The 15393-nt window shown below is 43.1% G+C and overlaps 1 protein-coding gene across 1 annotated transcript in view; it reads left to right on the top strand.

Moving 5' to 3' along the window:
- cpne5b (copine Vb) overlaps positions 1-15393 on the top strand; it is a 146791-nt gene that overhangs the window by 127101 nt on the left and 4297 nt on the right. The window contains exons 18-20 of the mRNA XM_078092396.1: positions 145-247; positions 14009-14066; positions 14733-14806. Coding sequence (XP_077948522.1) covers positions 145-247; positions 14009-14066; positions 14733-14806 — 235 coding nt within the window. The remainder of the gene's footprint in view (positions 1-144; positions 248-14008; positions 14067-14732; positions 14807-15393) is intronic.

The following is a 15393-nucleotide window of genomic DNA, read 5'->3' as shown; positions in this document are numbered from 1 at the left end:
TGTTTTTGAATCGAAAAGACTAAACCAGCTTTGTATCAAACTTAATAGTTTGGACTTATTTATCAATGAGTTTTTGTGAGGCATTTTGATTAACCTGAAGTACAAAAACAAGTGTGTGTTTGTATCTGTTGCGTGTGTGTGCAGGTATGCAGCTGCGGTGCAGGACGGCTCTCAGTATTTTGTGCTCCTCATCATCACAGACGGTGTCATTTCCGACATGGCCCAGACCAAAGAGGCCATAGTAAATGTAAGAATGGGAAAGGGGCCAGACACGTGCTGTACTGCTCTTTGTAAGGCAAAATATACAGATTTTGTTAACTGGAAGAAAGTACAGTTTATTTATGTAATTCTAATTAATTTACATTCTATCAAATATGCACATTTTCCTATTTGTCAACAGTTAGATGAGAATTCTGATGCTTGGCAACCTCACGGTGGCAACTCTTTAGAAAATGACAGCTTTTTAGTCAAGGGATCAGATAATCCCCCACAACTCAACAAAAATAACTGCAATCAGTTGCATACAGATCAAACCAGAGAGATTTAATTATTACATTTTCAAGATACCTATAGGTGGATTTAGTTTTCTTCAGAAATAGCTAAGATAGTAGTTTTCTGAACCCTCGCTTTATGTATTTGGTGTTACAGTGGCGGAAAAAAGTATTTAGTCGGCCACCAATTGTAGTTCTCCCACTTAAAAAGATGAGATAGGCCTGTAATTTTCATCATAGGTACTCATCAACCAAGAGACCGAATGGGGGGGAAAGAATTCAGGAAATCACATTGTAGGATTTTTAATGAATGAATTGGTAAATTCCTCTGTAAAATAAGTATTTGGTGACCTGCAAACAAGATGTATTATTATATTATTAACGTAACGACACCTGTCCACAACCTCAAACAGTCACACTCCAAACTCCAACCATGGCCAAGACCAAAGAGCTGTCAAAGGACACCAGAAACTAAATTGTAGACCTGCACCAGGCTGGGAAGACTGAATCTGCAATAGGTAAGCAGCTTGGTGTGAAGAAATCAACTGTGGGACCAATTATTAGAAAATGGAAGACCTACAAGACCACTGATAATGTCCCTCAATTTGGGGCTCCACGCAAGATCTCACCCCGTGGGGTCAAAATGATCACAAGAACGGTGAGCAAAAATCCCAGAACCAGACGGGGGGACCTAGTTAATGACCTGCAAAGAGCTGGGACCAAAGTAACAAAGGCTTCCATCAGTAACACACTACGCCACCAGGGACTCATCCTGCAGTGCCAGACGTGTCCCCCTGCTCAAGGCAGTACATGTCCAGGCCCGTCTTAAGTTTGCTAAAGAGCATTTGGATGATCCAGAAGAGGATTGGGAGAATCTCATATGGTCAGATGAAACCAAAATATAACTTTTTGGTAGAAACTCAACTAGTCGTAAACTCATCAACCAAGAGACCGAATGGGGGGAAAGAATTCAGGAAATCACATTGTAGGATTTTTAATGAATGAATTGGTAAATTCCTCTGTAAAATAAGTATTTGGTGACCTGCAAACAAGATGTATTATTATATTATTAACGTAACGACACCTGTCCACAACCTCAAACAGTCACACTCCAAACTCCAACCATGGCCAAGACCAAAGAGCTGTCAAAGGACACCAGAAACTAAATTGTAGACCTGCACCAGGCTGGGAAGACTGAATCTGCAATAGGTAAGCAGCTTGGTGTGAAGAAATCAACTGTGGGACCAATTATTAGAAAATGGAAGACCTACAAGACCACTGATAATGTCCCTCAATTTGGGGCTCCACGCAAGATCTCACCCCGTGGGGTCAAAATGATCACAAGAACGGTGAGCAAATATCCCAGAACCAGACGGGGGGACCTAGTTAATGACCTGCAAAGAGCTGGGACCAAAGTAACAAAGGCTTCCATCAGTAACACACTACGCCACCAGGGACTCATCCTGCAGTGCCAGACGTGTCCCCCTGCTCAAGGCAGTACATGTCCAGGCCCGTCTTAAGTTTGCTAAAGAGCATTTGGATGATCCAGAAGAGGATTGGGAGAATCTCATATGGTCAGATGAAACCAAAATATAACTTTTTGGTAGAAACTCAACTAGTCGTGTTTGGAGGAGAAAGAATGCTGAGTTGCATCCAAAGAACACCATACCTACTGTGAAGATTGGGAGTGGAAACGTCGACTGATCCGTGTAACGGACGGGTACAAAGAGTATGTAACAAAGTATTTAGATGAACTTTTGTTATTGACCAAATACTTATTTTCCACCATAATTTGCTAATAATTTCATTAAAAATGTGTGATTTTCTGGATTATCTTTTCTCATTTTGTCTCTCATAGTTGAGGTATACCTATAATGAAAATTACAGTCCTCTCTCATCTTTTTAAGTGAGAGAACTTCCACAATTGGTGGCTGACTAAATACTTTTTTCCCCACTGTATTTGAAGTTGTTATTACTATTATCATTATGGTATTATATTCAGCTATCCTGGATCAACTGTTGAGTGTCTATGGCAGGGGTGTGAAACTCATTTAAGGTTTGAGATAGCTACTCCCCACTTTGATCGAAAGCAGGCGCAGACGGTACAGCCGACTGGGATGGTGCAGTGCATAACGAATCTGTATTTAAGAAGCAGAAGTGGATATTAAAGCAGCAGAAGCGTAATTCTCACAATAGCAAAGTCATCCGGCGGGACAGATTTGGTCCGCGGGCCGCGAGTTTGACATATGTTGTCTATGGGATCAAAATATATAATTATGAGTAGAATGAAGCTATGGAGACAACCAAAGGTTGGTGTGAAGGAAGCCCCTGAGTCTCAGACTGTGAAAACCCCGCTTCAGTGTATTCAAAATCACGTTTGGCACGTTGTGCCAATCACAATTTCCTTTTTGTTCAAAGGTGTCGTCTTTTTAACCTAAAAAAAAAGCTATTGTATAGTTTTGGGGCGAGCTCGGCTTGCCCCAAACGTAAAACGTAAAACAAAAACGCCCTAAATCTTTTCTTTCTCCCAGCTTTAAAATCGTTGCCTGGTTTCTTTTTTGATCTTCTTTGGTCTCTTCCTCTTATCTCCTCCTCCTCCTCTTTTTAATCATCATCAGCCCGCCGCAGGCACAGAACACCCAGCAGACTGGATTTAAAGGGAATTTGCGACTGTTAGTCAAAACATTAGAACAGCCACACCTTCCTTTTAAGATCTTGCCTGCTGCTCTATCTCCTTGCCTCTGTCTACTGATGCCTCCACCGCTTTCCCTTTAACTCTCTACGGATCCCTGGGCGGGGGAGGACACACTGCTGAGGTTATATAAAATTATTTCCTCATACTTATTCATGGTGGAAGGTAACGTTGAGAAAGAGCAAAATGATGTGGGAGAAATACTGAATTTGCATGAATATTTACATTCTGGACGAGTTTCATATTTGTCAATGCAGACCTGTGTTTTTTTGTGTTTGTCATTGTAATGGATGAACATGTGCACACCATGTTTTCAGTAATAATGGCCCAAGTGGTAGAACAAAAGGAGAATTATTTTCAGTCGCAATGGAATCTGCTATTCTACAGAAAACCACCTGCCAATCAATCAGCATCTCTCTCCTCTGCCCACAGCTCAAGTCCCTCTGCCATCTCATTCTTTCTCTCTTTAGAGACCGAAAAATATATACTTTTTTTGTCTCTGTGCATTTCGTAACTTTACGAAGGTCTGAGTGCTTTCATCTGCATTTTGAAGGTAGCTAATAATATAAGTATGCAGTTTTTTCTGTGGTTATTATTAAGACTTTTACAATACTTTTGCAAGAAAATGTATTTGTTCAGTTTTGTGCGATAATGATAGCATACCAGTTACCTATGGAGTCAAATCAGTCTCAATCACTGCAAATGCACACAGAAAGACAAATGCAAAAAGAAGATTCCAATACAAATGTGCACAGAGCACTTCACCAACATATTCGATTTACATGTGCATTTCAATGCACACATAAATAAATTACGATTCATATTTGTAGATGTATTTGTTTGCTGATCGCACTGCATTTGTTTGCAGATCGCTTCACATTTGTGTGTGGGTTTTTTGAGACTATTCTGACGTCAGATCTACAAATGCAATTTTTCAACATGGACCTGATCTGTAGCCAATCAGATGTTCTTGCTCTGGCATTACTCACAGAGTAATTTGAGGTACCCTTAGATATGATTTGCTCACCAGCAGGGCATGCAGCTCGCATATAGGTTTAGCGGCTGCGATGGCAATGAGAGAAATACCCCTTTTGGCCACTAGCCATCTCGGCTCCACCTGTGTCGGGGGTTCAAAAGGCACGTCTAGGGTCTCCAATGCCAAGGGTACGTCTCATACAGTGGCTTTTTGGCCGCTCGCAGGACGTGATTGCGGAGCCCTCCCCCTATCATAATCCAATGGTAGAGGGAGACAGGCCTTTATAGAGGAGGGACTTGGAAACCCAAGTACAGCAGGCACAGGGCCTTGTACCGGGGTCTTTTTGAGAACGGCACACTGTTTCCAGTTTCCATCAGTTTTTGCCTCTCGGTACATCGCGCCCTGGGATTCAGAAGTCGGTTTGACTGATTTTTGTAACCACCTGGCGCCCAGTCAGGTCTTCTTGTAGCCAGGTCCATAGTTGAAGGGATTGGGATGCCAAACCCAGCCCTTTGGTTGCAACAAGAGGTTCCTCTCGTCGTAAAGAACAGATCAGAGGCAAAGGCCTGAAGAGGGTTCTCTGGTCACGTGTGAGCCAGAGCATCTTGACCCAGAGCGGTGGTCCCCTCTGTCAGGGTGAACCGGTGAGGGCAGTGGGTCAGCATCAACTCTGGATGCAGTAGCCACTCCTGGCTGGGTTATTGCCCGAAGGCTGGTCAGGCAAAGGCTGCCCAGGTAAGCGTAATCAGTTGCCCCCCCTGATATTGTCGTCAACACAGCAGAGGTGTTTTCCAACCAGACAAACGCCTGCTTTCCCTTACGGTATAGCGGGAAATGCTTGAGCGCTAGCTCTTGAACATTGGCAGGCTCCTGTGGTTCAGAGCAGTGCCCTTTTCTACACCCCTGCGCGCTGCCTTCGGAGGCAGGTATCTGCTGTTACAGACAAAATGCCACAGGGACTCCCTGGGGATAAGGTAGTGATGCTACTATTGTCCCGAGACTTGGCATACAAGTAAAGGCTGTGCAGCCGTCAGTCCACCCTATAGGCGGAAAAATATGTAAGGCAACCGTCTACCTCTTAGAAGGGGAGAGGCTGTGGCGAAGTCGTCCACATGCACTGGGGCGACGGACAGGGCCACCCTAACGGTGGTAGTGCTCTGAGCAGGGCTAGGGTGGTTCCACCTCGTGTTCACCTTGAGGCCCCACCGAGCCACGTGAGAGGAGGTAAGCAATGCCCTGTGCTGCCAGGTGGGCCACACTTAGCCAATTGCCTATGTGCAGCAGTATCTTTCGCCCTACAGTTACTGGAGGAAAGGGCAGTCGTCACACACCCTGTAAGCACCCATGGAGAGGGTCCGAGTCGAAGCCCTCTGGGCAGAAAATAAAGTAGCTGCCTGTGGCAACACTGCAGGACTTATACTTCAGGTCGGTGACTGTACGTAGTCCGAAGCCTCTCTTTCTTACCAGAAGGTAGCCTCAAGTATTACCCCAGCAGGTTGTGACAGAGGGTCCAGCCTCAATAGGACCCAGGACCTTAACTCCTGGCTCAGGGCTAGGGATTTTGCCGGTACGGTGATGTTAGTCATTGCGACCCGGCTGAAGGCCAGCATCGGAATTGATGCTTATACCCTTGGGATAGGGTGAAAACCACCCTGGGGTCTGATGCATGAACTGCCTACTAGCCAATCTGCTACTAAAGGCTGGCCCTGAGACCTAATTTCTTGGCCACCATGCTTGGAGGTTTTGACAACGATTGGGCCCCAGGTTCGGAGGTTGCCTGTGGAGAACATATGGTAGGGTTGCATGAGTACAAGCTGGCGTCTAGGCAACCTGTGGCAGTTACTGGAGTTAGCTGGGGGCTGAGGAGGGCCAAAGTGGAACCCCATAGATATGCTGGCATGTTCCTGTGAAGAAACAGAACTGCTGTCTGCCCTAGCTATCTACAGTACTTCGCTGAGGCGCCTGGTTTAGCAGCTGACAAACAGCTCCTCAGGCTTCCACGGGGACACTACGGAGGACTCTCCGATATCTTTGACAGGGGTGACTGCGCCAGCCAAACCCATCGGCGAGTCTGGAGCAGACGTGGACATCAGACGTCCAAGTTCCCTAGATATGAGGGCAAATATCTGCAGTGAAATCACTGCGGCTGGTGGTGGAAGCGGCAAGAGGTAGCCTGCTGCAGCAAAGCTGAGAGGGCAAGCATGAGGTGGAAAAGGGAGATGCCGATAAGGCTCACCACCCTGTTGTGTCATCAGCCTTCAGGCTGAAGAGGAGCTATACAGGTCACAGCCTGGAGAGTTAAACGTGGCCACTAGTTAATGCAGGCTTCTGAGTTAGCTTGAGCGAGGGCACTCTGGCCCTGCAGAAAGCAGGCCAAAATACATTCTTAGCAGTAAGGACACTGCCGTCACTAGAATAGTTAATGTAGATATTAATGTCCCACCAGTTAGCGTGAGTGAGATCACTTCTGCTAAGAGTCAACTTGCTCAATTTTAAAAAACATAAAGTATTTAATAACTAAACAAATCTGATAAGGAATACAGTAACAAAGTGAAATACAATGCGAACAGTAAAATATTTCGCAAAATAGAGAATTCTCTGAGCAAGTCTAGACTGACTTATCAAAGCGGCTGCAAGAGAATTATAACAGTCCTTTCCCTGCTTTGGTTATTTGAAAACTCGTGAGGTGTGTCTTCTTGAGTGCATTTGAATGTCATTGGCTTCTCCTTCAAACGTGTCTCCTCCTAGATTGTCCCCTTCACATCGTCAGTTAGTCTGGGCGAGAGCACCCTGCTAGCTGGGGTAGTTGTAAGATGTACAGTGTTAGGGTTTCGGAAAGCTCTCGAGGGAGGCCTCACTCCTTTGTTCTCGTCCCGGAAACGAGGACACGAATGAGCCAATTCGTTTAAATTCAAAAATCAAAAAGTATTTAATAACTAAACAACGTTATAAGGAATGCAATTACAAAGTGAAATACTAAGCGAACAGTGGAATATTTCGCGAAATAGAGAATCCTCTGAGCAAGTCTAAAGTGACTTTTCAAGGCGGCTGCAGGTCAGATTCTCGAGCCCTTTTCCCCGCTTTGGTCCTTTGAAAACTCTTGAGGTGTGTCTTCTTTGGTGCATTTGAATGTCATTGGCTTCTTCTCCAAAGGGCCACCTCCTGGACTGTCCCCTTCACGTCGAGGTGTGAAGCTGCAGCTGTAACCTGAAACCTCTCTGTCCTATCTGTCCCTCACATTCCAATGCACTCAATGTAGATTCAGTTGGCTTTATGCCCCAATGAGTGAATTTACCAAAGCATACATCGTTTAAGTCTTCATCTTACACTTTAATTACAACAACCCATCATTAATGATCCCCGTTCATCACCCTTCATCATAAGATTTAAGACAGTTCTTGTGGTTCAATTCTCAAGACATTTGCCTCAGTCGGCTGCCTCGCATTAAGTTGTTCATTTATTACCTGACAGGAGAAAAAACTCCCAAAAAAACCCTTTGGGGATAAAATTGGGAGAAATCCATAAAAGAACGGCAATTGGCATCCGTCCCCAGGTTTCAACATCACATTGTAACAGAATGTTAATGTGCAGAGTGTTTCTACGATTTAAAAGACTATGAATTGTGTTTGATTGATATTGCATTCACTTAATCTAATATGTTAATGTAATACCTAATTTCTAACATCTCACAAACTATAATTCTAACACTAAACATTATTACACGTACTATAATTTCCTGACTGGGGTGCACTTCTGGCTTAAATCCCTAACAACAGTTGTGGTCAAAAGTTTACATACACTTGTAAAGAACATCAACACAACAGCTCTCACCTAGAGCTTAGTCTGGGCGAGAGCACCTTGCTAACTGTGGTAGTTGTAAGATGTACAAAACAAATGTACAAAGTGCTATTGCTGACCGGTTCAACTAGCTCTCATCACATCAGTTAGTCTGGGCGAGAGCACCCTGCTAACTGTGAAGCTGTAACGTCAATAGAAACAATTTTACACATTGCTACTGTTGACCTAGTTAGTCAACTAGCACCACATCGGCAGTGTTAGTCTGGGCGGGAACACCCTGGTAACTGTGACAGCCGTAATGTTTCTAAGACAAATGTACAACGTGTTGCTGTTAATCTAGTCAACTACTACCACATCAGTTAGTCTGGGCGGGACCACCCTGCTCACTGTGAAGCTGTAACGTCAATAAAAACAATTCTACACAGTGCTATTGTTCAGCCGAGTTAGTCTGGTACACCCTGCTAACCATGGCAGCCGTAATGTTTATAAACAAATGTATAAAGCGTTACCGCTGACCTAATTAGTCAGCCTGCAACACATCAGCCAAGTTAGTCTGGGCGAGAACGCCATGCTAACTGTGATAGCTGCAATGTTTATAAAAACAAGTATACAACGTGCTACGGTTGACCGAGTCAACCAACGTTAGTACTGCATCAGTTAGTCTGGGCTAACTGGGACAGCTGTCATGTTTATAAACAATGTACACGATCGGTCTCGATCTAACCTTGTTAGTATCTCACAAGTTAGCATACGGCGCTAACTGGGACAAGCGGTGCGACAGCATAGCTTCCTCTACGCTCTCGTTAACACGCCCCTTGGTCAGCTGAGCGCAGCAGCGCGCTGCCAACCGCAAAACAAACGGCGTTCAATTGAATTGATCGCCGTCACCGATTGCCGTCTTCGCGCTTCAGGTGGTCCTCAATAGACCCACGACGAAGCACGCCATTCCCTCTTAAGGCTGGCGCATGCTTCTGCATCTTTACGCAACGCTGTGTCGATGCACTCGTTTCAATTCATGGTTCTAAAAGGCTTGCTTGTGTTGCAGAACAATTCACCGCAAGAACAATAGGTGGAGTAACATTTTTTGTCGAGGGACGACCTAGAGAGTCACGTCTTTGTTTGTGGAAGTTGTTGGTTTGTTTATTTATTTATCATAGACTTTATTGCCCTCCACTTGCATCGCCACTGCTGCTTTTCATCGCGGACATATTTGTCCCGTATTTTCCTCCACAAGTTTGTGCACCCCTCGCCCGGCAAACCGACGTTTGCGGCGATCTCCCTCCATGAATCGGAGGCCACCCACGCATCCTTATAGTCCTTATATCCTTATTGTATAAGTGGTCATATTTACGCATTTCTTGCGACAAAAGCTCTTCAATCTGATCCGTTCTCTCGTAAACATTCTTTGTTTTAATAATGGCGGTATTGAGCTATGAAAACGGAAATGTGAGACTCTGTAAAGGATGTAGTTAGCAGACCGAGCCTTGTGCGCTGCAGGAGGCTTGCGTCGAAGAGAAAAAAAGCTCTGAAAACGCAGAAGCATAAACTAGGCTTTAGAGGGGCAGCTTATCGCAGTCTTTGGAGGCCGGGAGGTCCGCAGCTCCGACCAATGGTCGCAAGGCAACACGTGATAAGCTGAAATATGTCTCAATATTAGAAAATTAGCTTATTTAAGCTTAGCTACCAGAGTAGCTACCTGCGTAGCGAGAAAATGAAATAGGACTGATCACAGGATGACACCAGTACTTATACTTGACGGGAGGTCATCCGGGGTTACAAGTGACGTTGGTATAAAGACTCAACCTGCGCATGCGCACGACAGAAGATAATCCAGTGTGAAGCACTGCCTCTGGCGGTCAGTAAGGATGAAATAGAACTCAGAATTCTTCAAATAAATGGTATTTTAATGAACACAAATGCACTGGGGACACTGCACATTCTATTTCAAAGCAAGAAAATTGGAAAAAGTAATTGAATTTGATAATATTTTACAGAAAGTCGAGAAATATAATGTTAAAAAAATAGCAATGTACTGTATAAACTAAGAAATGCTTGAAGATTCAACTTTCCCGAGAATCACAACCTATTTCTGAAAACTGCTTCATATCTGCGGCACATGGAGTCGACCAACCGGTCAGGTATTGCAGCCCAGACAACTATGTTCCACAATTCCACTGCATTTTTTGGTTTTGCCTCATGAACAGCATCTTTTATGTCCGCCCACAATTTTTCTATGAGATTAAGGTCCGGGGATTGTGCTGGCCACTTCAATTGTCTGGAACCATGATTTTGCTCGCCTGCTGGTGTGTTTGGGGTCATTGTCTTGTTGAAATACCCATTTCAAGGGCATTTCCTCTTCATCATACAGCAACATGACTTCTTCCAGTATTCTGATGCACTCAACTGATTCCTGGTATGCAATAAATAGAACCAACACCATAGTACGAGAAACATCCCCATATCATGATGCTTGCACCACCATGCTTCACCGTCTTCACTGTGTACTGTGGCTTGAATTCAGTGTTTGCAAGAAATCTGACAAACTGTCTGTGGCCCTTAGACCCAAAAAGAACAATTTTACTCATCAGTCTGCAAAATATTACACTATTTCTTTGTAGGCCAGTCAATGTGTTCTTTGGCATATTGTAACCGCTTCAGCACATGTATTTGTTTTACAATGGGACTGCGGGGGCTTTTTGCTGGTAGCTAGGCTTCACATGGACGTCGTATGATTGTTACAGTACTCACAGGCAATTGTAGATCTTCTTTGGCTGCCATTTAAAGCGGTTGAAATAATTTTAGATGAACTGCCTATAATTTTCTGCACTTCTTTATAGATTGTCCTCTCTTTTATTAATTTCTTAACGCTTTTCTTCTGAACAGTGTCTTGAACGACGTTTCGTTCGTTTTTCAAGGACAAATGTACAGCCAGCATATGCAGCGTCAGTTGTCTTGATCCTTAAATAAGGGCCACTTGTTTAACACCAATTTTGTTCACATAATCAATGACCTCACAATTTGAACTCCTTTCAGTAAATTATTCAGTTTCAGAGAATCAGCAGCATGCACGTCATGCCTGTTTTGGTTTTCTATAGCTTTACTAAACCTTCTAGAAACTTGCTTGCAGTGTAGAAGATGAAATTCTAGCAAAAACAGTGATTTATCTTGCTAGTGATGTGTGACTGCTATTATTTTAAAACATGATATTTAACAAGGTTAGCACATATTGCATGATTTCCCAATACTGTGCAACCCAAAACTCCTGACTTTTTTGTACAAGAAATAACTATACATGATAGCTGGCAATGTGAAATGAAAGAACTTAACTTTGATCTTTAAGTTCTCTTAAAATCAAAGTTAGAACATATGCAGATTATAATAGACCATTTCAATGTGCACCATCCCAGAAACAAACAGCTTTAATTATCATCAAATCCTTTGTCTTTTTCAACACAGTCCAATCTGTCAAACATGTGAATAAGACTTTCAATGTACTGTAAGGGCAACACTTAATGCTTCACATTAACAGCAATGAGCTGACTCTATACGTGTCTTCAATCTGTAGCCTTCAGCTTTTCTCTGAGCTGAGCTGTGAGACAGATGGTGCAGTGTCTCTGGTGACCCCCCCCCCCCCGTGCTAACAGGCATCCATAAACCTATGCAAGATATGCCGGAACATACAGCCAACAACGCATGCATGGCATCTGGATTTGAGCAGCACATGCATACTGAGTTGTTAAAGTAATGAGTGATGATTGATGCTGTGTTTTGTTTTCTCATTCAACCGGATCTCCTCTGCAAAAGTGGGGCATGTGGATTGCCAAGTTTATTTTTGGTGGCATTTGGTGTGTGTGTGTGTGTGTGTGTGTGCGTGCGCGCGTGGGAGAACGGGCACTGTCAGGACTTGTGTTGAACACTGATAATCACGCTGATGTGCTGCATGAGGTGGTGTCAACAGGAACAGCTCTCAACCCCTTGGCAAAAGAAATTGCCCAATTCGCCGTGCCATATTTGTTTCAAGCCAGAGATAGAAATTGAAAGTATAAACTCTAGAAAAAACTTGTTACACATAATAAATGCTTTTGTAGTTATGTTGTCATCTATGTAGAGCTTACAATGGACACAAACATGGCATGTCACAATGCAATGCAGTCAATCTGACTGAAGCACAAAACCACTGGCTGCATTTAGTAATAAAACAATTGGGTTTGAGCAAATTGTGGTTGAACTCAGGTTAATTGTCAGTGTGGAGATCAAAAGAAGAGAAACAACCCTTCCATGGGGAAAACCTTAGGGAGAATGTCAGAGGAGGGATCCGGGATGGACAGACTACAATGGATGTCATGTGTACAGAATGAACAATGTAAAATATGTATAATATATTCACAATTCCTATAACAGAAGTGATTCAAACAATTGCAAGTAGCCAGGCGTACGGTAGGACCACTGCAGGGGCAACCACCATCAGATAGAACCACCATCCACAGAAGCCTGTGTGGGGGGGGGAAGACTTTAGGAGAGGGTAATGTTGGTTTATGATAACAGTAATAGTAATATGATTAATATTTAAAATAATAATGATGATGATGGCAGCAGCAGGGCCACGGCAGGTGTCAGACCAGGTCCAGAAGGAACTACAATCTACGGAGACCTGCTAAGCGAGAAATAAAACGTGGATTATTGTAGAAAGAGAAAGTGAGAGAGGAGCTTGGTGTGTCCTAAGAAGTCCCCCGGCAGTCTATGCTTATAGCAGCTTAACTAACGGCTCGTCCTTGCTAACCTGAGCCAGCCCTAACTATAAGCGATATCAAAGGAAAGTTTTAAGCTTTATCTTAAAAGAGATGACCGATGGGGCTGCTGGATACCAGAGCAATTCCATCCATCCATACTGTATCATGTGACAGCTGACTTCGAAGGGGCTCTGGGCCTATCAAGATAACTTTTTGAGTTTAGCATCAGGAAGTTGGAGGTCATCCAAGATTTGATGTCTCCAAGACAAGTCTCTGTTTCTTTGCTATGATGCACTCGAAATCCTGACTGGAAATCCTCGAACAAAGCATTGTTTTGTAGAAAGTGAAATAATTGATTGAACGGATTTCTCAAGGATCTTAGAGAGGAAGGGAAGATTAGAGATAGGTCTGTAGTTAGCCAACACCTCTGGAGCTAGAGTAGGTTTATTTGAGAAGAGGTTTAATTACAGCTACCTTGAAGGACTGTGGTACATGTCCTGTCAACAAAGACAGATTCATAATATCAGTTGATCAAGGTTGATGGAAGAGAAGGCATCCAAGTAGGTATCAGGGCCCACTGCTGCATCCAAGGTTCCTACATCCGAGGACAGGTCGGCACTGGTTCAATCCATCAATTTTCTCATTGATAGTCAGAATCTTATAATTGAAGAAATTCATGAAGTCGGTAGTGATTGAAGTTTGCCCCTCCTCCCTCTCCCTACTCTCCCAGCTCACAAATGCCACACCATTCATTAAGAGCTCATTAGGGTGTCTATTAACACTTGTTTTCCTGTGTTTGAACATCTATGTAGCCTTAAACAGCCTCACATATATTGCCACAACCCCACTCTTTCTGCAGGTCAGAATTTTTTCAGTTTAAATGTCATTGTTATTTCAGTACTGGTATCAACTATTGTCCAGAATGTCAGGGGATGGTGTTGTCAGGGAGTTTAATCCCACTCCTTAGCCTGATAACCAGTATTCAGTGTGTGTCATCTAGAAATAAGAGCCTAGGCCCATTCAGAGGAAACTGGAAATTGGAAATTGGAATCTGGGATAAAAAAAATATTGGATAAAGAAAGAGGAGTGAAATACAAGTTTCTGCTGAAGCCTCTCCCTTTTTTACTGACTTTCAATCTTTTTCTCTGGGAGCCTAGTCTTAATTACAGGTTATATGTTAGTTAAAGTGTGATACAGTACATTATCATGTGAGCATGTAATGGCTAGAATTTGGACAAGTGTCTTGCATATCTTTTTTCATTTCATTTTTAAAAGGGGAAAAAAATGTTAATCCCCTTCCTCTCTTTCAATTTCTCTGCAGGGTGCAAAGCTTCCGATGTCCATCATCATAGTTGGAGTGGGTCAGGCTGAGTTTGATGGTAAAAGTGACTCTATTTTTGGACTTCTGCATAAGCAGTTCTGGTATTTTAGTCAGGGCACGCACATAGAGACAAATTCATTACGAAAATGAACATCTAAAACGCCATTAGTGTCATATTTTTTAGATGGGTTTTTTGAATACCATCTACATAAATGAAGAATGTTAACCAGATTAAAACCAGTTAACATCCTTCATGTATGTACAAAGGGCCATACTTGACATTATAATTCATACAACTCTCAGTCCATTACTGGTACAGCCAGCATTAAACTCTCTGCCACCTAGAAACACCCGGGAGAAAAATCACTGTACGAACTAATTTGAGTCCGATGAGAAAGGAATGTGTGGGTGGATGCGAACAGTTGTATAGAGAAAGGCTGATTTGAATTGCTGGTTTTACAGTGTCTACTACAGATAATTCTTAATTGCACAGACACTACAGTATAATGAAATTAGATGATTTAGACATACAATGAAGACAGATTAAAGCTGTGCAGCTCAACACCCTGTGTAGCTAAACAAAAGATGTACATGCAACCTTGCTTAGTTCCCACACTGTGTGTGTGTGTGTGTGTGTGTGTGTGTGTGTGCGCATGTGTGTGTGTGTGTGTGTGTGTGTGTGTGTGTTCCTGCATGCGTTTGTGTGTGACCTTGTGTCTTCCAGCTATGGTGGAGCTGGATGGTGATGACATCAGGATCTCATCGCGGGGGAAACTGGCAGAGAGAGACATTGTTCAGGTGACTTTTAAATTCATGGTGTTTCCTCAGTTGTGCTTTTACATTACAATATATGACAAAACACCATCTGTTGGCACTGGCTTCTATAACAGATTAGGACATCTGCACGCTTCTTGTAAATCCCCATGGCGACAAGTAAGTTATATATTTGAAGTCACTCTAGGAAACCACATGTTTCGTATTCACAGAAAGTGGTGTTTTACCGACTGTTGTCATAACTCGAGATTTAAGTGACTGATGATCAGTGGGTAAAAGTGCAGAGTTTTCTAAAGTTATATAGAAGAAATGTATTTGTGGCTCACCACCTCTGCTAAACATCTTCCTGGAAAAATATTGATGTGCTATGAAAAATAATACAAAAGAGGGAATCCAAAGAAATTCAATGAAACCCTAGGACAAGTCAATTTATCCATTGGCCTTTACTCATTTATTTCCTTTCACTCCTGAGGGGAGCCAGGGTGAAGGATTACTGACAGATCAGAATACTAAAGCTGGCAGGATCAGGCAAATGTTGACTAACACAAGGGGCTTAAACACGAACCCTCTGGATTTTTCCATTGAGTATGCAAACCTGGGCCCTGTTCCTC

Source organism: Gasterosteus aculeatus, chromosome 17 (assembly GCF_964276395.1).
Source record: "Gasterosteus aculeatus chromosome 17, fGasAcu3.hap1.1, whole genome shotgun sequence".
In the NCBI taxonomy this organism is placed as follows: Eukaryota; Metazoa; Chordata; class Actinopteri; order Perciformes; family Gasterosteidae; genus Gasterosteus; species Gasterosteus aculeatus.
This window is presented reverse-complemented; position numbering and strand designations above follow the sequence as displayed.